This window comes from Alligator sinensis, unplaced genomic scaffold (assembly GCF_000455745.1).
Source record: "Alligator sinensis unplaced genomic scaffold, ASM45574v1 scaffold267_1, whole genome shotgun sequence".
In the NCBI taxonomy this organism is placed as follows: Eukaryota; Metazoa; Chordata; order Crocodylia; family Alligatoridae; genus Alligator; species Alligator sinensis.
Window position 1 is genome coordinate 2317012 of NW_005842100.1, and position 26933 is coordinate 2343944.

Here is a 26933-nt window from a genome sequence, read left to right on the forward strand (position 1 = left end):
CTGAACATTTTTGAAAAAGAAATTTTCTAACTTGCCTTTATTAGCTAATCATTTTTTCTTTCAAGCTTGCCTTTTTATCACATTTCAATTAGAATAATTTCTTATCCAAATTTCAGTGTGCACTGGTTGTTCAAGATACCTGCCAAGGTGAAAAGACTGTGGTAATCATTTTTACCATTGGAAAACTGTATTTTTCCCCTGTTATTGTGGGACTCAGGAAGAGCTAAAGGGATTTCACTTAGAGTTTCATTTCAAACAGAATGTGTCCTTTGAAGAGAGACCAATTTTCCCAATTTTTCCTGCCAAAAGATAAATTCTCAGAATGCTATGAGTATGCCTTAAATATAGTGGCCTCCACACAGCAAGTAATATAAAACATCCCGCCTCACAGGGGAGTTATGTTATTTAATTAGTTAATATCTGTACAATTCTGTGAAATATTCCTGCCTACCAATCTGTCAACTAATCTAATCTTATCCGCTGGGTTCATTGATCACTGTCTGCCTATCACAAGTTTATTTCCCTTATCGGCGTGTGAAGAAACTGAGAGCCCCATAGTCAGAGATGACAAGTATCTTTCCGGTGGGCCATATTCAGTTCGGTAGGAGCCTAAGCAGCTATTACACTGGATTCTGTTTTGCTAACATTAGGATTACTTATGAGGCTTAGTCCAAGCTCTTATGTGGAACTTTGGTTAAATATTTCTGGTGAGATTTTAAATATTGCTCTTCAGAGCCTAGGGGCCAACTCTTCTCTCATTTCCACAGATGGAGCTCCCTGTACTTCAGTGGAGGTTATGCCTATGGGATTGAGGGTGGAATTTGGCCTAACACATTGAGTGAAAAGGAAAACAAATACTGTGCACTAGAACGTATCGCTTGCCAGAAGCAACATGTTGGAATGTCTGGTTCCCTTGCACAATCCCAAAATAAGCCATGAGATTCAGAAACTGTGGCTTTCCTTCTGGGTGTAACATAAGCTCTGTGTATAATATTATCATTTTTAGTAACAGAGAGTTTAAAGTTGGCAATGACAGCCTTCAGATTGGTAAGTACACCTGTTCCCTGAATCTTCATTATGTGCACTGAATAGGATTCCACATTTCCAGTAACAGAGTGAATGCATAAAAGTGTTTTTGATGGGCTACCATATAGCAATGAAGTAAGCAGTTAGGAGCAGGATGACTGGTTGACACAGAATGAAGCAGACAGGTTCTGGTGTTAAAATATAAAATGCTAGATTATGTTGGAGTCCCGTAGGTTATTTTCTTTTTCTCTCTCTCTCTATGGGTGTTGTACTGCCCCCTAGTTCTTTAAAGATTATGTGGCATATTTTATAAAAGATGGATTTTCTCTCATCGCTCGTGTCCATGCAGCATTCTGTGTGCCTTTCAGTTGCCAACTGCTGGTTGACAAGTGGCTGGATTTAAGTGGTGCTGCTGGTATATAATTAATGAAAGCATACCCCTCAACGAAGAGCAAAGGGACTTTAAGGTGCTTTAGTGCCTTTTTTTACGACACTGACCATTGACAGAGCTCCCAACACATGTTTTGGTCCCCTGGGTTTATGACAGCTTCCTAGGACTGCCTACAGCTGCTATGACTCCACTGGGACTTGAGGCCAGTGGAAGATGGCTTATGTTGCACTTGTCAGAAGAATTCTCCCCAGACTCTTGTGGGCTTTTCTGCAGCCCATATGTATCACCCACTGCATGTAAAACTACAGTAACAGATAAAACTAGTTTGGCTGAAATGAAAATGAATAATGAACATGATCTTGTTCTGCCATGTCCTGTTCCTGCCTGATAATGTAAATGAAAAGCACAAAGAGTTTGCTTGGTGTTTTTGTTTGGAAATGGGAAGATTTCACTTGATTAAGATAGAAGAATGTGACAACAGTAGCCACCATCCAGCTTCTCTTTTCTAGGTGACTTGGTGTCTCGAGCAATGCATCACCTCCAGCCTCTCAATGCAAAGCAGTACGGCAATGGGACTCCTATGCATCACAAGCAGGGGTCGCTCTACTGGGAGCCTGAGGCTCTGTACACTCTCTGCTATTTTATGCATTGTCCACAGATGGAATGGGAAAACCCTAATGTCGAACCTTCAAAAGTCACACTTCAGAATGAAAGGTAAGATCTCATTTGCAGGATTTATTACATTTATAAAAGTATTTTGTTAATAAATCACTGTTGCTGGCTAATTGCTAAATACAGGCTGTACACAATATATTACAGTGCAGTCTGGTTTGGTTAGGATCACCGTCTTCAAATAAATTTTGTTTGCAATGAAGTGCTCCTTTGCTGACCCAGTATATATCAAAAGTGACACCCAGTGGCTACATATAGCAGATTGGTTCCAGATGTGTGTTTGGTACAGATTTCCTTTTTCTTTCTTTGTCATTTGACTCGCCTATGTTTTGGAAAGGAAAATTAGAGGCTCTATTTCTGACCTGACAGGTTTGGGTTTAAACGTGTTTTTCTAAAAATTAATAGGATTCGACAACTGTAATTTGGGAAGTGGAAAATGAATGGAATATTGTGCATAAAGAATAGACTGAGACAGCAATGCTGATTGCCCAGGCATGACTCATGTCTACATTTAGGAGTAACCTTGGGGCTTCCACTTACCAGGCCGGCAGGTGATCCGTGATTTTCTGCTTTGGATGCAATCTCTTGTGATAAATAAAGGAACCAAAGGTAGGAAAACAAAGAATGACATGTTAGACACAACACTGCTGAGTTGATACCTAAGACAACAGGGAGAAGGAAGTACTATGTGATGTACACTAGATCACTGCACTGCACGTGCACACATAAAGCAAAACAGTTTTCCAGATAAGGAATCATACTGCCAAGGAACAAGGAGTTCCTGAGCGACAGTCCTTTCTGGTGCCCCAAGGCAAGTTGTGTAACGTCCCTGCATCAGTTTCCCCATCTCTAAAATAGGGACGATGCCTACGTACCTCAGTCAGAAGTGTGTTGGGAGGTTTGATTAGTGTTTGTATAGGACTTGAAGGTATGAATTGTTAACAGTTTATGAATGCCTATGAGGTTTGTCACATGCCAAGTTGGTCACATTTTCAAACTGGCCTCCACTCTTTCACCCCAAACTATGGATTAGAAAAATGTTCATGTGCACATGCACTCTAATGGCAACTTGCCCATATAATGACTTGATCTGCATATTTAAAGGTGAGGTTTGTATCTTGAAGAGCACATTTGAAAAATGTAATGGTGAAAGATGTACAGCGTGGTGTACCTGACTGTTTCAGGCCTTTTATTGGTGTATAGGAAAAACTTGTAAGACGAAATTCTTGTCATACTGAAGCCCACTGGAATTTTGCCCATGGGGTGAAGTAAGGAATCGTAGGTCATTCCTGTCTCTATGAAAAATGTAAACAGGGACCACTGAGAATCAATTACCCTGAAAATTCAATGTTGCCAACTCTCATGGTTTTATTTCAAACCTTGCAATAGTTTGCAGTGCAATGGAACGAGCTCCCTTAGGAAGCTCTGAAATCCCCTTCACCGGAAGTTCTCAAGAAGAGGCTGGGGTGGGCATCCTGTCTGGGGTGGGCTGGGAACAGGGAATCCTATATATGTGTCAGGGCTGGACTACATGATTCTTGAGTTCCCCTCCAGTGCTATGATTTTATGATATTTGGTGCTGTTCTTAACTATTGGTGCCTGAAGTCATGAGATCTCATTTATAAGCGGAGCTTTCTTTTATCCATTTTTTTAAGCTCTTATGATTGCTGAGAAGAGCTGGGAAATATGACCCCTGAGGGTTCAGGAGCCAGAAAGGGAATTAAAAAAACCTTAAGTTTATGACTTTTTAAAAAACCTTGTGATTTATTAGCCAGTCTTGTGACTGTGGGAAGCCTCATGAAGTTGAACATTTGGGGTTAGCAATCCTGTGTGAAAGGTTATTTCAATGCAAAGTTAGAGGATATCTTTATCCCCATACTGGAACTTTTACCTACATGAGTATTACCATGGAAACCAGTAGGTTTCCATGAATAAGAATGCAGGTTTAGGTCCTAGAGTTGCAAGTTTTCTAAAGATCTGTCAATGGAAAGTGACAAAGGACAGAAACCTTTGAAAAGTCTTTTTTTTTTTTTTTTTTTTTTTAATATGGTGTTTTCATCTCTTTTCCCTTTTCAATGATTGCCTGTTATACATAACTTCTTTTAGCTATTGAAATAGGGATAAATGAAAAAACCCAGAGGCAATTCTGGTTTTTTTTAATACTTAGCTTGGCAAATTCTCTGTGTTTGGAAAGCCAGTTTAGCAATGGTGGTAATGTGGTTAGGGCCAGAAAAAGTACTCTGTGTTATTGCCAGGAGCTTGTGGTTAATTTTGGAAGGAACAGATTCCTTCTATTGCCTAATCAAACATGCTTTAGTAGTTAGTAGCTGAAAAGCACAAGTGGAAGTGATACAGGGTAAAACATATGCCCAAATATTTCCACTAAAGTGTGTTGTATTACATCCTGTACCGGCTGGGTATAACTGTTCCGTGCTGCCTCATTGTAGGTATTGGTTAAGCTGCCTTCTATTTAGTGCTTTAAAAATCTTTAGTGCTTTGCTTTTCCCACCAAAGAATACCAGTGGTATTCCTTATGCTGTACAAGCACTCTTTATGGGCTGTGACTTATCTCTAGTATTTTCAGTTTTCATTATGGTTTATTAGGTATTTTGGTAAAGTGGATTTGTTAAAACATGTTTTTATATTTAAAATATTTCTAAACCTTGTGCTTTAGCTAGAGTTCAGATTCTTTCCTATTTTGTCATGCTGCTGCAGTTATTTCCATGCTGGCAGTAAAACAGAAAGAAATGACTTGCAGACAGATTTTTTTTCCCCTTTTCTCTGGTCCCTTTCTATTTCTGGTGCAAAGAAGTCAGAAACTGAGTGGATCTGGCCAGAGGAAAATTTCCCTGAAACGGTGAAGTCCTCAACCTACATGAAACCAGCTGCTTCTGGTAGCATGCCCTCTCCTTGCCCTTGCAAAAGTGGCATGCTGTGACTGTTAATAGTTAGGGAGGATATACATCCAGAGTATGCTGTAGTCTAGTTTAACTTCTCTCACATATATGGGTATTGGCATTGAACTTGGCTAAGAATCAGGGAGCTGCCGCTGGCTCCTCAGTGGTTCTTTCCTACTAAAGGAGCTGGACACAACAGAAAATCTTGGCTAGCATCATCATTCTTTTTATTGTTAATACTTACGAGCAACAGCCCTGCTGTGATAGTACACACACACACACACACACACACACACACACGTCCCAGTCCTACAAAGTTTACAGTGTAGGAATGGCAGACTAGGCTTTACCTTTGAATAGCTCTGGCCAGTAGCATTTATGTAGTATTTCTCTGTTGTCATCTACTGTTTGTTCTTCACTGAAAAGGAATATGATATGTTTATCTAGATTTAAGAGGGGTGTGGTATATATTTATCTGTATTTAACAGGCAATGCCATTGCAAGTTTCAGAGTATTTGGAGCTCATCCTTAGGTCCACCTTTCCTTGTAAAAAAAAAAATATGCAAGGTCAAGAAGTTGTAGAGAAAAGCTGATAGATGTGACCCAGGTGTATCCTAAGAACTCAGAAATCTGGAGATAAATAAGTAAACCCAGATTCATGTGGTCATCCCCCCCCTAAATTTCATGATTTTTAAGCTGACCCTCTGATTGTGGGAGGGTGACTATTTGAATACCAGAGTTTGGCAGTGCTGGCAAATAAATCATATGATTGGTTTTTGGGAGCAGCATGAGGAACATCATCTTGGTCGTCTGCATTTCACAGGCCTGAGCCTACACAATAAGTTAGGGACCTACCGAAATCATGATTTCGCATTTTTTGCAAAAAAAAATGGTGCTCTCTGTGATTTTGGCAGGCTTGCTGCAAAAAAACGAAAACCTAATGGCAAGCAGAGAAAAGAGTAGGAATCCCTGGAGCCTTGGAGCACAGGGAGGGGGAGGGGGTGAGAAGGAGCAAATGAGAGGCTGAGCCTGTGACATAGGCTCAGTACAGGCACCAGTTTGGGGCCAGTCAGGGAAGCAACAGGGTTTCAGCACCATCTTTTAAGCAGCCAGAGGCATGCTGCAGCCTGAGAAGAATTGAGCAGGATGAATAGTGAAAAGAAGTCCTCCAAAAGGGCCAAATAAGTTTAAGCTCTGGACCATATAAAGCAGTATCCTGCAAGCACCTTGCACACAGGTTGAGACAGACTGTTCTGTACTATCTCCACCGTGTCTCTGGATGCATCAAGGAAAACCAGTATTGACTGACATTTAGGGTCCAAGGCACACACGAAGGGAAAGGCTACTGCAGAGGCTGAAGGTCAGAGCAAGAAACAAGTGACTGTGCCCTTGCTCTTTAAAAGGACCACAGAAAACAGCTTGGCAAGGCGAGGGGTAGCATTTTCCCTTGTGGAGGTTTTTGCAGCGGGAAACATCCTACTGGAGAAACTTGATCACTGTAAGTTAAGGGACTACCTGAACCAAAACGTGCCAAATGCTGGCAGTTTTCCATGTGTGGACAAGCTTCACCAAGACTATCTCCCTGCAGTGATTATTTCACATGTACAGTCCACAATGTCTGGATTGGCAGAATATGAATCCTTCTCCATTGTGGCTGATGAAGCCACCAGCCCTCAAGATAATTATGTGCTGCACGTTTTATCTGTACTTGGGAGCTGGGCAGACCAGGACCTACCTGTTTTTCAAACAGAGCTGGTCCACTTCACATCTGTCAATTTTCCTACCATGGCTCAGGCTGTAGTGAAGGCACTTGTAAACTATGGCCTAGAATTTAACATGATCTCAGAATTTCTGCCTTACAATACCATGTATATGTGTTAGGCTTTCTCTGATGTGTTCCATGTACGTGGGTCCCCATTTGGGAAGAGGCTAGGATGACCACCCATCCCTAATTGGGTGGAACAGTCCTGAAATGGAAGCATCTGTCACAACCCAAAGGGTGTGATTTTTGTTTTTGTGTGCTTTGGCACTGCTAAATTGTCCCCGCTAAATTATCGCTTCCTTGCACGGTGGAGTTTTCTGCTGCAAAAGAGAACCCTGGTGCAAGGGAGAATTTCCCGCCAATTTGAAGCTTTCTTTGCAGGGTGCATTTCTTTGTTGCAGCACAGAGATGATCTTTTCAAAGAGTTCCCGCCATTTGTATGCTAATTTGAGTCCCATTATTGGCCAGTTCTAAATTATTCACACGTGGCGGCTAGTGATTGACTTGCTAGCCGTATAAAAGGCTTGAGTGGTTTCCGCCCAGGTTGGAGGACTCCACAAGCATCTGGAGGAGGAGACTTCACGCTGTGTGAAGATCTCTAAGCACTGCGGATCCTTACGGACCCAGCACATTTCAAGCAGGCAAAAGAGGTCTGATCAACCTCTAGCCTCTCCCCGTCATCGATCGCAGTCCAGACGTATCCCGGCCCGCACAGCATCAAGTCCCTGTCCTGGGCTGCATGACTCCAGGACAGCACTTGTCCCTGATTCCCAGTATTGTGCAGAGATCCGGGTTTTCCATTCACCATGGAAAAATGCGGGGAATGATGGGTTTCCCCTTGCAGGCTGCAGAGCTCCAGTCAAAGCCATGGCATCACAAGAACTGTCAATGTGAAATCCAGTGCAGAAGGGACCTGTTCTGGTAATAGCTGCGAAGCTTGAACCAGTACTACAGGTAGAACCTGTCACTGCCACTGCAGTTCAGACAACCGGCTGCCTCCTTTTTTGGTGCCATTTGTATTTTGGACCCCAACCCAGGTATCTTTTCTGAGCTGTGACCCTCAGCTAGTAAAATCAATCCCTGGATGGAGGAAAGAGCATGACCTGGATGGAGGAATGTGCTGCTTATGTGAATTTTGTCAAGGAGTGCCAGATACCTGTGCCTGTGCTTATGTTTTGGGACTCTGTGACCAGTTTCCACACCTGCACTCCCTGGCAAAATGCTGCCTCACCATTCGAGTTTCAGCCTCCAAAGGGCTGTGGGGAGTGGGATGCAGGGAGCTTCAAGTGTGTGTGTGTGTGTGTGTGTGTGGCAGCGTAAAGTTGGATCATAGCAGTTGATGTGTGTGTGTGTGCATGGCCAGGAATACAGCCCCAGGCAGCGGTGGAAAGCAGCTCCCACAGCTGCCTACAAGTAAGTTTGAAGGGGGGTTGCAGATCAAGGCCCCCATGGTGAGGGAGTTAGTGGGGCAGGGGCTGGATCTGTGGGTGCTGCCCAACCAGGGCGATGCATGGGGCCCAGGGCCAGGGCAGGGAGTGAGTCAGTCATGGGCAGCTCGTCCAAGGGGTGTGGGGGAATCGGCACCCTGCCACTGTGCATACTCCCAGGGAGGAAGGTATGGGGTGGGGCATGTGCCTTCTAGATCTGTGTGTGGGGTGGGGGAGATGTGGGCTGCCTGCTATGGGCTTGGGGCTCCCTGGCCTGCTGCCTTACCCCTGGAGCCCCACACTGCCCATGCCACCATGGCAGGGTGGCCCCTGCCCCAGCAGCAGTGGAGCCAGTGGTGCAGAGTTGTGCCCCCTGCTGTTGCTGGTCAGCCAGGGGGCACCTCGCCATGGTGATGCAGCTGGTGCAAGGCTCCTGGAAGGAGGACAGCATGGCGGGGAGCCCCAGCCCACCGCAACCAGCCTACATCCTCCCCCATCCCCCACAGCTTCTGCTCAGCTCTGCTCCAGCTGGGGCAGGGGTGGGCATCATTTTAGGGCCCCCCCCCCAGCAAAAATAAAAGTCAGCGCCTATGCTGTGGAGTGGAGCTCAATGCAGGTCATGTCACCTGCAATGCGCACATTCTGTCTTTAGTAACTGACATCTGGCATGCGCAGTTCCCTGATTTGTATAGTCCAGTGTCCTCTTTCAAGAAAGCCTTCAAGCACTGTCCAGGCCCCAAGCTCCAGTACAGGGAGTCCCTTACCAGTCAAAGTGAGGACCCACATGTGACTGTCACTGCCACCAGTGCCTGTGCTCATTAGGTGGAATTTGTGATTCAATGCAGTCTGTTACCATACCAAGCATATGTAGTAATACCAGCAGCTTGTGTGCGAGGAGCTGGAAATCGCACCTAGCACACAGTGCAGACTTAAGCTACTTGATCTCTTGGAATAGGGAGACATTCAAGATCAGGTTAAGATTGTGGTGGAAATTGCCACCCAGTTCATGGAGCTCCTAACTTTGTTTGAAACCGGGCAGGCTTTGATCCACCACGCACACAGCAAGCTGATGTATTTGATAAGCTGAGTCAAAGACAGGGCATCACAAGAACTGTCAAGCTGTCAACGTGAAAACCAGCGCAGAAGGGACCTGTTCTGGTAATAGCTGTGAAGCTAAACCAGTACTACAGGTACAGTCTGTCTCTGCCACCGCAGTTCAGACAACTGGCTGCCTCCTTTTTTACTGCTGTTTGCATTTTGGACCCCAACCAAGTGCCTTTTCTGAGTTGTGACCTTCAGCTAGTGATAACAATCCCTGGATGGGGGAAAGTGCATGACAAGGAACATGCTACTTACGTGAATTTTGTCAGAGTGTCAGATGCCTGTGCCTGTGTTTTAGGACTAGTTTCCACATCTGTACTCTCTGGCAAAACACTGCCTCATCCTTTGAACCAACTGAGTGGACACTGAGCGTGCAATCTCAGTGTACATACAAGTGTTCACCCTGCAGAGACAGAGGATACTTGTGGCAACTGCCGGTGGATGCTACATGCTAGTGTTTAACAGCTAGTATGAATTGCCAGTCTCAAAGTTAGCACTGAGTATTGCTAAACTCTTTTTTACATCATTTATAAAGTATGGTGATGGTATTAGTTACAATTCATATAGCTTCTTATAGCTTTTTACAATTCATAAAGCTTTAATTTCGTAAGACATTTCAGTTTAGAGTTTAACTGAATGCTTAGATTGCTTAATAATGCATCGATTAATAGCTTCCGCAGGCTTAGTCAGGATAATTATGCCTTGGTTTTGGGCCATCTACCAATCTGCAGTGAGGGACAGGGCTGCCAGGGCCCCTCTGCCAATCAGAAGTGTTGGGGGGGGTCTTGCCACAATGCCCACAAAAATGGCATTCAGCGCTGCAATTGGCCCACAAAATTGCCCATCTGCCACCTCAATTTGGCTAGGTCCCTAACAATAAAGGAAACAAAAAAATGATGCATGTGTCCAGCTGGGCAATTTTTGTGTATGTAGCTTATACTGTATTGGAATTGGGTTCATAACAGGTGAGGGCAATTCAAATGCTTTGCTCTGTCCTTTCAGGCTCTACCCAACTCCCTGTGCCTCTGCTCTCCTGTATTGCTGCATGGGCTCCTTCCTTCTTGCAGAATGCCTCTTCTGTCTTCTTCTTACTCTGTATCATATCTTGGAGGCATAAGTATAACTTGGGGTGGCTGAGCAGGGCACCAGCCCTCAGTGCCTTAGAAGGGGCACCTGAATGGCAGCTCCCCAAGGAGTCCATGGTGCTACAGCAGCAGCCAGGTGCAGGGACTCCAAACCATTGCTGTAGCAGCAGCAGCAGCAACAGCCAAAGCTGGGCAGACTACTATGTGCCAGCCATCAACCAGGGACCTTAAGTCCCTGCAATATATCACATTGGCACCCCCCTCCCCCCTACTCTTCTTCTCCACCTCACCTCATTCCCCAGCACTATTTTGCCCAGGGTTTGGCATCTCCTCCCTTTCCAGCAGGATATTACTCAGAGTGCAAGTTATGCCTCTGTTTTCATGCAAATTCCAGACCTGCCTTGATTCACCCTTCAGACAGCACCCACTCTCTCCTGGTGCACCCAGGGGAGTGAATTTCACTTTGCACAAAGCCTGTGTACCAGTCAAGTCTTATGTCTTATGTCAAGGGCTTACATAGAATTTGAATAGTGTTGTGACCCTCTGCAAAGATGAGACTTTCATCTGCCAGTGAAGTGGCCCACTTGACGTTCAGCTCCTTTCCTGTAGCACATTTCTTTTGCAAGACCTTCAAGTAGGCAAGCAGCCATGTATTTAGGCATAATTAAAGCAATCCCTCTCTATATTGCATATGATTATAAAACGCAACAGAAGGTTTTATGTAATAGTCATGGGCTAGTTTATGGAGAATTGGAGTGTGCCCTGGTCCTACGTGACCACTCCTTACACCCTCTGTGGAGGCCCCTGCATCTGGCTTTAAGTCAGTGATTCTCAGCCAGGGTACCCTGGCACCCTGGGGTGCCTTGAGATCCATTCAGGGATGCTGCAGTGTGCCATACAATAAGTACTGTTAGGTGTACAAACATGATTCACAAGATTAAACCCAGAGATTTCAAATAGGAATCCATGATGTTAGAAACATTCTGACCTGTTGTGATCAATCTGAGTTTTCTGGCGCAGAAGAAATGCTCTATTATTTTTCTGTAGTTAAAATATGAGTGAAAGTGAAGTACAGGCATTTTCTAAGGGGGACCTCAAGTGTAATGAGGTTGAGAACCGCCGCTTGAGGGGCGGGCAAACAAGTGAAAAGGAAATAGTGGAGCTATGATTTTGCACTTTCCACTTCTGTTTCTGTCAATCCTATAGAGTTCTTGACAACATATGGCTCATAGCTGAATCTGGCCTGGATCCAGTCTGTAGAACAGGGAGGCTTTGGTATAGGCTGGGGCTATTTTTTCAAAGTCCTAGCTTGTGCCAGCATTGGGGGGATCTGAACTCGGGGGCTGGATCCACACATGCAGGCACATGTGGTTTATGGTGCCGCCAGTGGCATGTGTTGAGACAAACACAGAGATGGGGAGTATGCAGTCCAGGGCTGCCTCCTCCCCCGTCTCTGCATGCTGTGGAGCTCCCACTCTCCTGGGCTGTCTGGGGCACATAGTACCTCGAGACAGGGACTTCACAGGAGCTTATACACGATGGTTGTCATGATGTACACATGATGAAAAAGTCATTTGTGTGGCTTAATAGCATCACACATTACACGTGTGCCAGTTTTGGGGGTTTTAGATGAGTTTGCATCACTGCAAGCTAAACTACATATGGATGTAATTTAGTTTGCAATGATGCATTGCAGCTGTCAGCTTGCTCCCCCGCCCCACAGCTGCAGGAGAGGTGGGCAGTCTTCTCAGGAAAAAAAAGGATCGGGCCCCTCACCGCTTCTGCTTTCAGCAGGCACCTGTTGAAGGCAAAAGCGGCGAGGGGCCTGATCCTTTTTTTTTTTTCCAGTGGAGCCTGCCCATCTCTCCCGCAGTGGGGAGCAAGCTACCAGTGGGCCAAGAGGCCCCTGAGCTGTAGGGGGGCCCCGGTCCTTCCATCCGAGGTGGCGGTGCCCCCTGGAGCTGCCTGGGCTAGCTACTAGCAGGTTGCATGCAGCCTCATTTCAGAGTCAGCACCTGGCCCAATTCAACAGTTCCCTGAGTCCACCCTCTGGAAGCCCACCAGACGTGGGATGTGGAGCCCTGTCTCAGGGTGCACATGTTGCTCCCCAGCTGGCTGGGGCACAGGGGCTACCTGCTAGCTAGCCCTGCACTTAGGCACCCTGTGCCCCAGCCAGCCTCCACTCCAGCTCATGGATCAGAGGGACAATGTGTCCTGCTGCAAACCATACACACAGGGGCATGCACTATGGCACAAAGTAGCAGCACAAATTTGTGCCGCTACTACATGTGCTGCTGCGAACACATGCCCCTGCTCATGTGGATGTGGCTAGGGAGCTGAAAGCCATCTGCTTAGAGCTCCAGCCCTGCTCCTGTAAGCAGACCTTGGGCACCATGGAAAATCAAATCCCTTTTGCTAACCCTTTGCATGAGGGTAAATTGAATAGTACTCTGTAAGCAGTCCTATTTTAAATCACTGAGACTGCTCATGGGGTAAGGTTGCCTGAATTGGGTCCTTTGCTAATTTAATTACACTTGTCTGGTATCTGTTGATGTCCCTAAAAATAAGGCTGTTTTATCGTTCCTCTTGTAGATTATTGTGGTCAATTTCTTTTTTTATTCTTTTCTCAGGGATTACAGATAAATGAAATGACTATAGTTCCAAACAAAATTATCACAATTTCCTTCTTTTATTGTTTTTTAGGTTAATAAAAGCTCTGTATTACATCTGTGTTTTGTTTCTCTGTACCTAGTCCACTCTCTGTAGTACTGCCAAATTTATTACTCATTGTTTGTTAAGGACCTGGAAGGCACAGTGTCTGTGTCTGCAGATTTGTGCAGTGTTTCTTTTTCCAAATTGTTCCTTACCCACTTTTTATCCACCGCTGTATTGACAAAATCCTCATTACTTCCTGACTCTCCATTTAACGTATTTTTCTCTATTAACAACTCATTGAAAAAGGCAGTTGAGTAGCTCAGCCATTTTAGAACCATCCATTCAGTTTACTCACCAGCGTGCAGAGCTTCTGCTCTAGTATTTCTTCTCACGCTGTCCCTTGGGCAAACATTAACTTGTTGTACTGTTTGGCTGCCTCAGTCTTTTCCCTGCAAGCCTTAATTGACTTGATAGATTCTTGGTTAGTTCCAGTCCCTTTTTCACTCTCCAAGACAATCTCTCTCTCTTTTTATTTTTGGTCCACAAACAGTGAGCAGCAGCCCCTTTTAAAGCCACCTGGGTTACATCTTTCCTATTTCTTTCTTCCCCATACACTGGAATTCCAATCTGCAATGCATTAATTGTGATGATTGGGAAGGGTTCAAGGAACAGTTTGAATTTTATTTCTAGCCATGTCTGAAAAATCATACCACATTATTTATCCTGTAATCTTCAGTAGTCCTAGCTAGTGTAGTTAAAGCACAAAGAGGCAGTTAGCTATCTTAGACTGAAATCAGACAGAAGGCAGGGTTTATAGGCACCTTCATAGACTAGTTAGAAGGATGTGTATAAAGAGAGAGGCTAAGTACAGACAGTCAAAAAGCCCAAGGCTGAATCCATTCAATCTTGGCAGGTTAGCCTAAACTGCGTAGACTGAACCGATAAACAAGTGAACAGACATTCACTTTTGATTCCAGAAATGCAGCCACATACCTGCAGTGGCCCAGGTTAGAAGGGGGATGCATGCCTCTGCTCAGCTGGAACAGATAGCTTGGGCCAAGGCCAGCCTGCCTACTCTACAAGGGGCAGGGTGGGGTGCAGGGGAGGTGGAAAGCATTCTGGGATGCTGGGGGACTGCAAGTTAACTTGAAGCTGGAGGAGATCTCGGACAGAAGTTCAATAAACTGATTTAATCTAAATCAGTTAAGTCTGATGCTACATCCAACCAGGTTTATCTTAAACCAGTTTAGGCCATTTTGCAAGTGGTTTATATGCACTGAACTTCTGTTGCGTTACCGAGCTGAAGTGTCGGGAGGCTAGGGGTGTGGGGAGATCGGGGAGCGGGGGCTATACAGGGGGCTCTGCCAGGTGGCCCTGGAGCCCCTGTTAGAGCCAGGACGCTGGGCTGGGTGGGGGATGGGGCCAAGCAGGGCAGCCATGGGGGTTTCTCCCATGGCTCCCTGTGCTGTGCTTGGCGCAACCTGCGCCAGTCAGACTTGGGTGCTGGCTCTGGCCCCAGCCAGCAGTGACAGGATGCTGTCATTATGCACATAGATCCAGGGGCCTGCACCCCCCGGGAGCCCTGCGGGGCTGTGCAAGATTCCTCCTGGGTGGTGCAGGCCCCCAGATCTGCATGCGGGATGAAAGCAGGCTGCCATCCCTCCCCCAGAGCACTGGGATTGGAAGGGACCTCAGGGACAGATCACAGACACTGGCCAGCTACAGATGTCAGTATCAGAGAAGTCCTTCTGCCCCTCTTCCCCCTCCCTCTTCTTAGTTTCTTTTTCCCTGCAAGCCCGGCTCCAAAACACCTGAAACGTTTCCAAAACGTTTTGGATGTTTCCGTTTCACTTTGGAGATGTTTTGGAGTCTTTTGTTTTGTTTCGGATTCAGTGTTTCAGGTGCCGAAACAGGCTGAAACACCTTCAAAATGATATGGCTGCCGAAGATTTGCACTGCCCTAGCTGCTTGAACATTTCTGCGTCATGCATGCTAGTTATGTGTCCAGCCTATTGTAGGTCTCCCTTCATTATTAACACTGCGGTGAACATGCAACATGCAGGCCTTGCCAGTTAAAGCAATATGACTCCTTTCATGTGGAGGTAGTGATACTTGTATAAAAGAACACAGACCAATATAGCTTATTCCTGGATGAATAGTGGGGAAGGCTAAACTGTTAGAAGCTACCTTTATTCGGATGTAACTGCTTCTGTGTTAGGGGTGTACCCATGTAACCATTTCCATTAAAAATCACCTCTTTGACTAAAAATACTTGAACTGATACAAAATGTAGGGATATGCCAGGCCTGAGAAAAGGACAGGAGTAATGGAGTAAATGATCAGGCACACAGATGAACAACAGCTCAGCTTCAGGTAATTTTCTTGATTAAGGTGAGATGGTGAAATGCTCAGCTGATGGTAAAACTGCAGCTGACTCCAGAGAAGCCAAGGATTTCATGAGGAACTATAAAAATAAAGTCCTGGTTAATATTTTTGTTTGTTTGCTTGTATTTAAATACCAACCTTTCCAGTTTTTTAAGCCCTTCAGAAGTAACAGTATTGGCAGCTTCCCGCAGTATGCTAGATTGCACGTTATAGAAAATATTTTGGGTGGAATTTATAGTTTAGCTGTCAGAAAGTATATCTTTGCTGGGCTTGTATTATGTGCAAGCATAGTATGTGTTCTTCAGCCATTGATAATATAGATCATTCTTAACCAGGGCGCTGTCTATCAAAATCTACTACATTGGTCCTTCTCCAAATGTAGGGCCGAGTGCTGTTAACATCAGTGGTACATGGATCCATTATGCTTTTGGATCTCCTTGCAAAAGTACGCACACATTGGCTTCAGACTTATCTTCTTGGAAGATGAAACTGCAACTGAAGACATAAGCATAGAATCCTTAGTCCTTCTGAGAACAAGGAAGTATCAAAAATTGTTACACAATTTTGCATGCTCTGTTAATTCTAAAAATGGTCCAAAAGTGTTTTATCAGACTTTCTAAACTAAAGTCAAACTTTCTATTTCAGAGAGAAAAAAAAAGAATTCGATCTAAAGGGCTTTTTTCTTTTACTTTTTTAAAGTGAAACATCCTAAAATTTAAGGCTTGGAATGAAGGTGTCTTGTCATTCATAACTTTGGAGTTATTGGTATAAGACTGTAACTTGATATAACTTTCCATGTAAGGGTATAGACAGAGATGCTCTTATTTAAATGCTATTGCCCCCTTTTCAGTTACATTGGTAACTATTTTTACTTCATTGTTGTCTTAACTAAATCATAATTAGCACACTTCATCTCTGCCATCCTTACTCACATTGAGCACTATCATAACTCCACCAGTGTTCTCCACTCCAGTCATCATTAACATTTTGGTGAATTAGTGTGCTGGTTAAACAACTCGCCAAAGGCTCTGTAACTATGGATGTAACTATGTAACTACAGTACTTGTAGTACTACTAAAGATAAAAGATAAAGATAAAATCTGACGGTAGTCTTGGAAATTAAGGGAGTGCATGTTGTTATTCAAATTTACAAGTAGTGAAACTGAGGCAGGGAGGCAAGTAGTTTTTCTGAGGTTGCTGTAGGAGTCCATGTCCGAATCAGGACTAAAACTCATGAGTTTCTCATTCCCAGTCCTGAATTCAAACCAACAGGCCAGTCCTTAATCTAATAACTTTTCTAATAATAATCTGTATGAACATGGAGTAAAGCTTGGTTCTTAAAGAACAGTAACTCTGGAAGATACTCCTATAAATATAAAGCTGATGACAGAAATAAGTCTTGAACCTAAAACAGACCTAACAATGAAGGTTCATTAGACTTTAAACTGTGATGAGTGTCCATTCAAATGGAACATCCTTGGACAATGAGGTGGATCCCACCCAGCATAACCAGTTTAAGGTTGAACATCTAGGTGGGAGCAGGGGGGAAAGACAAGGTATCTAAGCAAGGATTCATTTAGTGGGGACTTTTATTACCTGAAAAAGTTGAGTAGGAAGTCATCTGGCAAAGAGGAACTCAGAAGAACTCCCAGAGATAAAGGAACAGGAAACACAAACAGAAGGCCAAGCTCTTTTGGCAGAGGGATCCAGCCAAATAAAAAGGAGAGTTGACTAAAAAGTACAGAGAAGCCATGCACAGTAGGGGAGGTCCCATGGACATTTTAAAAGACTCTGACCTAAGACCAAAGAGTGTTCAGCTGTGGTGAGGAAATTTGGTTCAGGGGAACGTATACACGTTTTTGTCTAGATCTATTTTTGTGCTGCTAAAGTCTAGAAGGATTGCTGATCAGTTTGTGGAACTGTTTGCAAAGCTTGTTCATGATGTGCCCCCCCTTTCATGTGTCCCTGAAGTGGTGAGCTGTCAGGCAAGTGTAACTCAGGAAAAGGGTGAGTTGAAGTTACTCAGCTATTGGGAAATCTGGCACTGCTCCCAAGGGCCCAAAGCAACTAGACTGCCTATTTTTGTGCAGGGTCCACAGTAAGTCTAGTCCCAGGATGTATGCCAAAATGGCCAAGAAAAGAGAGAACACTGCAGCTTATTTAGACTAAAGGAAGTTTGAGAGCACATGGGCTGAAGGCCTTTGGGACCCATACACAGCAATCTGGAGCGTCCCAAAGGGGAGCTTTACCCTGGGCTTTGACAGACCTATGTGAAATGAATGAGGTAGCATATGGGATGGTAGAATGCAGCAGTGTAACTAAGAGGGGAGCAAGCAGGACACTAGCCCCAGGTGCCAACTCAGGGAGTCACAAAAATAGCAGCTGCTCTGTGCCCTGCCACTGCCCAGGGCACAAAACTGCCCAGCTACACCTCTGGTAGAATGCATATTATTAATTCTCTTTTTAGCCATCTGTTTCTTGTGATATTTTGTAGTTATCTTGCCAGTGATAACAATAAACAAAGAAGAAAGCCTGAGACTTTATATAAGCAAGCAGGGGGTTTTAAATCTCTCGGTATGCCAGGAAACACGGAGGGGAGAACAGTGTGTGTCACAGTTGCCTGGCATATTTGAGGCAAGTGGAACATTGCGAAGAAAAAGGATTCACTGTAACATCTCAAGTAGCTGAAGCAACATTATTATAAATAATAAATAGACTATGCATTATATTAAGGACCCACTTAATAATTAATATTTGTTTTGGTGATTTACCTTTTTTATCATTCGGTTCATTCCATGTGAGCATATTGCATTCTGGGACACATCAGCCTCCAGAATAAGAAAGAAGCCTATGACATGAGGGGCCCAGAGGCATAGTGTCCCAACATTGGTCCTACCACTTAAAAAATGTGCATCATGGGAGAATAATTGTGCTGTGATGGTGGTAGGGTGTTGCCAGATCTAAGAGAGATTTTGGGGCACAATTCAATACACAGGTCAGAAAAGTAGGCGAGTCCCCTTCAGCCATTCCATACAAGAGATGGAGACTTACAGAGAGCTTCCTCTGCATCCGTATTTGAAAGCACAAGTCAAAATAATGTTCTTCCCTCAGAATGAGCTCAGGAAGCAGCAGACGCACATTAAGTGCGTGCTTAATATAAGTACGTTGACTGAAATAGGATTTAAGCATTTACTTAAAATTAAGCCCAGGTTTAAGCACCATCTTGAGCCTGTTTCCAACTGGGGCCATGGCCACTAGTCTAGATCTAATCTTATTGAGTATCTATATTGAAGACAATGAGGATACTCTAGATTTATCCCTCTGTGCAATCAGAATCTAGCCCAGAATATTAATCTCTGCTATATTAATTAAAATAGATATTTCTGAAAAGCATAAGCTGATGACTGCTTTGCTACATGCCTGATCTTGAATACAAAAACAAAGAACAAAAAGTAGGAGCTAAACCTTCAATTTATAATCTCCTTTTGTTTAGAGAAAATACGCCAATTACTTATGCTAATAACACAATATATTTGCATGGCAGTACTTTCTCCCACTGATTGGGAAAGTGAGGTGTGCATTATGCTGTTGTCATGTTATCACATAGATTGCAATCTCCCTATAACTTTATATTCCTTTTTCTTTCTTGGTATACAAACAGTTTAAAAACAAAAAACAAAAAAAACCCCCGAAAAAACCCCCAATCCTTCATGGCATGCATAGACCCTTGGAAGGTTTTTTTTAGCCTATTTCACTAGACCACATTTGGTTCTCTCCTCAAAATATGACTCTGACTGTTTAGGTATGCCATCCTGGGTTTTTTTTTTCCCTTCATGAAAAAACAGTAGGGGTAAATTCCATGCCTCTACATATAGAAAGGAGCCACTTTTTGTTTGAAATGAGCTATCAAACAAAATCTTGAGCCAATTTCTATAAACTATTGACCGTACTATTCCAGCTTTTACCATACGGTCAATTTGAATCCATTTCTTTTTAGAAAAGAAAAGTTTAGAGAATAAAATATATGAAAAATAAAATAATATGGTATAGTCTATTGGCTAAAAGCCATGAAATCTGTTACTTGTTTATAAATACAATATAAATAAAAAGGGCCATATTGTCTACAAGGCCAAGTTTCTAGGTTGAGGCAAAGGGCTGCAGGGAAGGTAAGCTAGTTTCTTCTCCCTGGTTCGATGCCCAGGCGTGTGTGCGCCTTCCATTGTGTCCTATGATTCATACAGAAAAGTGAGATAAAGGTAAACTCCATTTTTGTGACTCATCATATGCTTACCTCACTGAATTTTACCCTAACGTTTCCAGTGTCTGATTCTTTTTTTTTTTTTAAACTAAGTTTTGGGCGTGAGTACAGGGTGTTTATAAAGTCTTTGTGCAACTTTAAACTTCAGTAACTTTGGTTATACACATGATAGAAGCAAACTATTAATGGTGATTGAAAGCAGAATTCATTAAGTTTTAACACAATACAACTCAAATTTCTAGACTTCAACATAACCACCATTTTTTGTGGTACATTGTTCAATCCGATTTTCCAACTCATTTTGGAAGTTATTTTCATTTGCAAGGTCTGAAATAAAATGGAAAAAAAAAAATGCTTATGCTATGGTAAAAACTTAATGAATTCTGCTTTCAATTGCCATTTACAGTTTGCTGCTATCATGTGTATATCCAAAGTATTAAAGTTTAAAGTTGCACATGGACTTTATAAACACCTTCTATACTGGGCCAGCAACCGTTCACAAGAATTATTACAAACCCCTTTCAATTTACAAGTTGCTGGAACCATGCACAGACTTCTGTGGCCATCCTTCCTTGATGCAATGGGCACTGGCAGCTGTACAGCTTTCCACTATAACTGTTGGCACTTCACAGGAAGCACCATGAGTTACAGCGTCCCACCAGACATTTGCTATTGGGTCCAGGGGGTTGGGGGATCAAGCTTCAGGTTGGAGCAGCTACTGTCCCCTTGCCCCACCTTACCCCCTCCACCCCAAGCTCCAGTGCTGTCTTCAGAATGGGAGAGTAGGGGAGGGAAATCAGTCTGGGGGCTCCAGTCCACCTGCCCCACCCTCCAGTGCAGGCTGGGCAAAACCCAGATGGAACTCCCTCCCATTCTGAAGACAGCACTAGGGGCAGTGCTAGATTGTATCAGCCCCACCCTGCTTCTGGCATGCACTGACAGATGTTAATGAAGACACTCCGCTTTGGAGCGCCTTCATCAGAACCCTCATGAAATGAGGGTTCAGATTGTTGTGTGATGGGGCACTTTTAAAATGCTGTGCAGCCATGCACTTCTGTAAGGGCACAGCTGTAGCGTGCTTTCATGGGGCCGATCATGTGACAAATGTAACTTCTGTGTGTGTTCTTCAGTCCCTTTTTTATTCCCTTTCCTTCATGTTGTAATACTTCTGGTCATGATAGCAAAGCTAAACGTGCTTGAACTCCCAGAGGATTACTGCTCATAGATGATAATACATGCTACTTCCCAATGAGTCTTCAAATTTACCTAGTCAGCACTATTAGCAGAAATCATTGTTTGCCCTCAGAAGACCTCTCAGCACCTTCCAGCTTTGCCCTCCAGATTAATCTAAAATATTTTCATTTCCGAAGGCAGCAGTCTAATTTCCTTTGATAGGTGACTGTCTTGTCACTGTCAACTCTCTTTTCCCTCAGTTGTTCCCAAAGTTTTCATTTAATGTCTTCTCACCGTTGTACCATCTGCCACTGCTAGGTTCAAAGGCAAACAGGATTTTTCCAACACTGAATGCAAGTCCTCTATCTGGTCCTTGATACATATCAGCCTGCCAGACCATTCTATTCGGCCTGCGGAGCCCCTAAAAAATTTAGAAAATTAATATTTATCTGCCCCTGACTGCCTGTCCGAGATGACAGGAGACAGTGGCAGTAGGACCCAGAGGAAGCCATCAGCAGGAGCCATCAGATGCAGCAGCAAGGCCCTGCCCTGGGGCCAGGAGTGGCAGGAGCACAGAGCCCAGGCTTGGAGGAGTGCTGGCAGGGGCTCTACCGGCTGCAGAAGGGCTCTACATGCTGCACATGCCACCCTCCCCAGCCACCCTCTCCCCACACACTCACAACCCCCCACATACCCCATACCCACCAACACCCCACATATCCACACACACACACCTATGCCTATCCATGCCCCCACAAATCCCACACACACACCCACACCCTCCCCCACACCCCACATACCCACAGCCCCCCACAGACCTATACCCACCCAGCCATACCCCACACCCTCCCACAATATATAAGAATAAGACTTCATTTTAAGCTATTGTGCAATCTCTTTTATGTACACTACACAAATGCATGTAAATCAGGGCAAAAATATTTTTTGAAATCAAATTAATGAATGTTGTAGTAGATGGTTGATTTTTAGAATATAATATGGTATTTTTTCTGGTTCTGAGCGGGCGCAAGCCCCCTTGCTGAAAGGAGTACTTCTAGGGGGCAAGGGGAGGGACTTCTGGTGGCAAAGGTCAGGGGTTAGGGAGTGGGACTTCTGGTCCCAAGATGGCAACCAGGGGGCAGGGCATCTGTCAAGGGATGGGGGCTGCCCTCAAAGGCTTGCCAAAACTTGGTTAGCAGCCCTCCAGCCAAAATAATTACCTACCCGATGACCTAGAACATCTTTTTGAAGTTCTCTGGGCTTGTGGAGTCACAAACCACATGGCTGCCACAGGATTTTGGGTAGTGACATTGCAGGGAATGTGACTCAAGGTTTTTTTGTTGAACAGTAGCCTAGTGAGATGTATGTACACTCATTGTACCTTTGACCAAAATAAATAGATTGGATTGAGGTAACTTGGCTGGGCCCTCCTCAGATCCTTGCAAAAGGTGATGATGATAATGAATTTATACTGATGTGCCCCACTGCTGCTCTCAGCTATTTAATACTACTCTTCTTTCATAAGCTCCAAGGCGCAAGCAGAAATACAGAATGGATATTGCTCCCTGTCTCTCTTAAAAATAAAAGTATTGAGGTACTTTGCTCTCCTTCAGCCAAGGCACACTGGCTACCTCATTCAAATTGCCAGGGAGACAGATCTCCAAATAATAGGTTTTATCACCTCCATATTTATATCATTCAGCCTTAGATGTTTCTTTCTGCCCCACAGAGAAACATATTCAATAGCCTTAGTTTCAAGGAGCTATTCTTTGGACCCCGAGTGCCTAATTTGTGTGTTGTAGTAAGCAGTAAGAATCCTTTCTACTGCCTAAACTGCTGCTGGCTGTGCTGGCCATATTCCGCCAATTCACTTTGATCATAACTCCCTGGTTGGGAACTTCATCTCCACCCTTATCACTTGGTCTGTTCTGTTTAGGAGTAAATAGAACGTCAAGGATCCTAGTAAACTATCACTCAGCTTCCCAAAACCAAGTCCTTGGTCCCTTTGCTCACTTGGTCATCTACCATTCATTAGCTTTCCTCGTTGAGAGGTTTAAAGTCAAACTACAGCCCTCCTCTGTCCTCTGCTATACGCGTGCATGGTAATCAGCACATCTGTAATGCAGCTTATGGTCTTTAGAGTATTCACAGCTGTTTCTGGTTAAAGCAGCTAGCAGTTTTATTCACACAGACCGTTTATAGATATCACGTTTTTCTAGGTTTAATCCATAACATCTGTAGTCTGAATTAAAATTGGCTCTAGTCCAAATTAATTATTCCTTATTAAATGAGGATTAAAGTTAATGCAAACTAGGGCAATCTGAAGTAGGAAATTTAAACCGCGTTAATTAACGTGTATATACAGCAGGTATCTAGGGCTTGTTGTTGCTCAAGCCCACCACAAGGTATAGCACTAGGTGTCCCCTGCTGTCTCTACTGCAGAAGTGCAGAAATGCATGAAAACTTCCCTGATGGTCAATGATTGTCTATTAACCCTTAATTCAAACTGAAATTTGATTCAAACTGTGTGATGTGAATAATTAACACAGTTTAGAAAATGGTGACCACGACTATCATTGGAAGTAATCGGTTCATGGAACTCTTCTCATAGTCACCTGGGAAGATGTAATCTTTTCTTATCAGCTTCCTTCAATTTAGGATATAACTGCCTCAGAAATCAATCATCTCTTGTCTAGAGAGTGAGAAAAAAATATTTTGAAAAAAATAACAAAGATGCCCAGTCAGTAAATGATTGAAAGATTCCTGAGATTTTTGAAGACCTACTAAGAGATTTAGAAACAGATGTCTCATTGAAAGTCAGTGGCTCTTGTGCTCTTACATTTGAGTTGCTCTTGAAAAATCTATCCCCTAGAGAATCATTTTGTCAGTCGTGGAAAGGATAGTCTTCCCAAGAGGAGTAAATTGCATATTTTTCAAGCTGAAGATAGGAAAAGGATAGGCGAGGACCCAGCATCATGTTAAGTCGCTCTAGGTTAGATTTGTTTTGAGGAAGGTTATGTATGCAAAATGTAAAGTATTTGCCCAATAAGACTGTAACTCAACCACCCAGACTTTTTAAACTGTCTTTGAAAAGGGGTACAGAGGAAAGGGAAAACAAAGAAAAAAATGTCAAGGCAAAGGGGAAGAGTGAAGGAGGGAAAAAGAAGCAAGCAAAAATTTTAATGGGGGCCATGGCATTGGCCTATAAATAACATTTCCATGATAGAAACACATGTGGTAAACTAATGAACAAAGGGCCAATAGGCAAGACAGGGTAGCACCTTGGGCTGTCTATAGACGTGCTAGTTCACATTCTAATTAGAATGGTCCAGTGTCACCTCACCATAAACCTGTATTAAGCTCCCCCATGTTTCATAATGGCTATGGGGGTGTTTTAACTAAACCTTGTCATGTGAGCTTTAGTTAAAGTGCCCCCGTGGCCATTTTGAAACACAGGCAGGGCATAGTACACGTGACGGTAAACCCTTTTAATTAGAACAAGATTTTTCCAACACTGAATGCAAGTCCTCTATCTGGTCCTTGATACACATCACCTGGAACAGGGGTGGGCAAAATATGGCCTGCGGGCCAAATACAGCTCACCAGACCATTCTATCTGGCCTGCGGGGATGGATGTACACACCGTCATATCTAAATGTCCAGAAACCGCTCTAATTAAAATGCCTCCTGGCTCACCTCACGGCATGTGTATAGGGAAAATCCTGGAAAAATTCATTAAGGAGTCTATGTGTGATAGGCTTGCAGAAGGTAGGATTCTGAATGACAGCCAGCATGGCTTTGTCGTAGGCAGGCCAACCTTATCTCAGCCTCATACCAACCTCATCTCCTTTTGTGATCAGGTAACTCACTACCTGCATAAGAGAGAGGAGGTTGACATTGTATGCCTTGACTTCAAAAAAGCTTTTGATCAGGTATCCCATGATGTTCTCACGAGAAAATTGAAGGATTGTGAGCTTAACTGTGCTAGTGAGGTGGGTAGGAAACTGGGTGAAGGGTAAGACCCACAGAGTCTAATTAATTAATCTGTGTCATCTTGGCAAAAAGTGGCCAGTAGTGTCCCACAAGGGTTGGTGCTTGGTCCAGTACTATTCAACATCTTCATTAATGATTTAGATGTGGGGGTGAAGAGCTCACTGGCCAAGTTCACGGACAACACCAAATTATGGGAAAGTGTGGTCACCATTGAAAATAGGCTGCAGATACAGGCAGACCTAGACAGGCTGGCAAGTTGGGTGGGTCAGAACCTGATGAAGTTCAACAATGAGAAATGTAAGGTGATTCACCTGAGGATGAACAATCCCCTGTACATCTACAGCCTTGGCAATGCCAATTTAACCACCACTATGAATGAAAGGGACCTGGGGGTAATAATAGACCACAGTATGAACATGAGCTGGCAGTGTGACGCCATAGCCAGCAGGGCTATTAATACCCTGGCATGCATCAATCGATGCATCTCTAGCAACCAAGGAAGTGATTCTTCCTCTCTACTTGGAATTAGTGAGACTGCAGCTGGAGTACTGTGTCTAGTGCCGGGCACCGCACTTTAACAAGGATGTGGTAAAGCTTGAGAGAGTCCAGAAAAGTGCCACCCATATGATCAGAGACTTGCACAGCAAGCCAGACAAGGAAAGGCTGAGGGATATGGGACTTCTCAGCCTGAAAAAAAAGACTGAGAGGGGACTTGGTAACGGCTTACCGCTAAATCAGGGGCATACATCAAGGGCTCGGTGAACAACTGTTCACCAGGGCACCCTTGGGGAAAACTAGAGTAATGGTCACAAACTCCTGGAACATGGTTTCAGGCTCAACATTAGGAAAAACTTCTTCACAGCTAAGGTGTCCAGACTGGAGTAAGCTCCTTTCAGAGGTGGTGCAATTGCCTACCCTGGAAATCTTCAAGAGGAGACTGGATGGTCACCTTGCTGGGGTCACCTGACCCCAGTTGTCTTTCCTGCTTGGTGCAGGGGGCTGGACCCGATGATCTTCTAAGGCCTCTTCCAGCTCCTAACAACCTATGAATCTATGAATAAGCAGCCTTGTAGACTATAGATGCAAACAGAAGTGTGGCTCCCCATTGTAACTCATGGCACTTCACAGGAAGTACTGTGAGTTGCAACGATCCACAGGACCCAACAAAAGCTTACTGTTGGGTCCTGGGAGCTGTGGAATCCAGCTGCTGTTTAGAGTGGCTGCAAGCCAGACTCTCTCCCTGTAGCAATGCCCCGCCTTCCTCCAGACCCTGGCTCTGTTTTCAGAATGAGAGGGGGGAAAGGAGCGGAGAGATCTTGTTCTGAAGCTTCCCCAGCCGCGCTGTAGGGTGGGGTGGGTGGACTGGAGGACCCCCAACTCAGGGGGGCTCCAATCCAACCACCGCACCTTCCAAGGCCAGCTGAAAAAACTGCAGACCAAACTCCCTCTGCTCCCTTTCCCCACTTCCATTCTGAAGACAGCACCAGAGCAGGGCTGAGCTGCAGTCAGCCCAGATCTGCATGCAGACCCAAGTTACTGAAGGCACTCCGATTTAGAGTGTCTTTATCTGAACCCTCATGCAATAAGGGTTCAGATTTTTTCTGCATCAGGCCCTTTTAAAGTGCTCTGCAGCCATGCATTTCTGTCTGACAGCTGTAGAGTGCTTTCAGGGCCCAGATCAGGCAAAAATTGTCACCTCTGTCTGTGCCTCATGTGAATGCAGAAAGTGAGAGAGCAGCAGGGAGAATGAGAAAGAGTTAAAAAAGAAAATAAAACCAGTAAGACCAAAGCAGCCATTGGGATAGTGATTTTTAATTTTGCCTCTTGTACTTACTCTTTTAATGTTGTTGCATCTGTTAAAGACCTACAGCAGGAGGAGGTCTGTCCACTGTACAGATGTACATATCATCATATCTAAATATCATTGTGTCTAGGAAGCATCAAGGTTTTCCAGGCTGGTATGGACAGATTTCTGCCTCGTTAGGATGAGATAAATAGGAGGGATTTCTACCCTCTCTTTCTTTCCCTCCCTCCCTTCCTCCCTCCTGTGCGGGCCGCCTCCCAATCCCATCCATGTCGCCATGTGCGAGCCGGGAGCGATATGCGGA

At 44.2% G+C, this 26933-nt stretch overlaps 1 protein-coding gene across 1 annotated transcript in view; it reads left to right on the plus strand.

The window, feature by feature from the left end:
* BTBD11 (BTB domain containing 11) overlaps positions 1 to 26933 on the plus strand; it is a 278838-nt gene that overhangs the window by 179904 nt on the left and 72001 nt on the right. The window contains exon 4 of the mRNA XM_025204909.1: positions 1927 to 2131. Within this exon, the coding sequence (XP_025060694.1) occupies positions 1927 to 2131 (205 nt within the window). The remainder of the gene's footprint in view (positions 1 to 1926; positions 2132 to 26933) is intronic.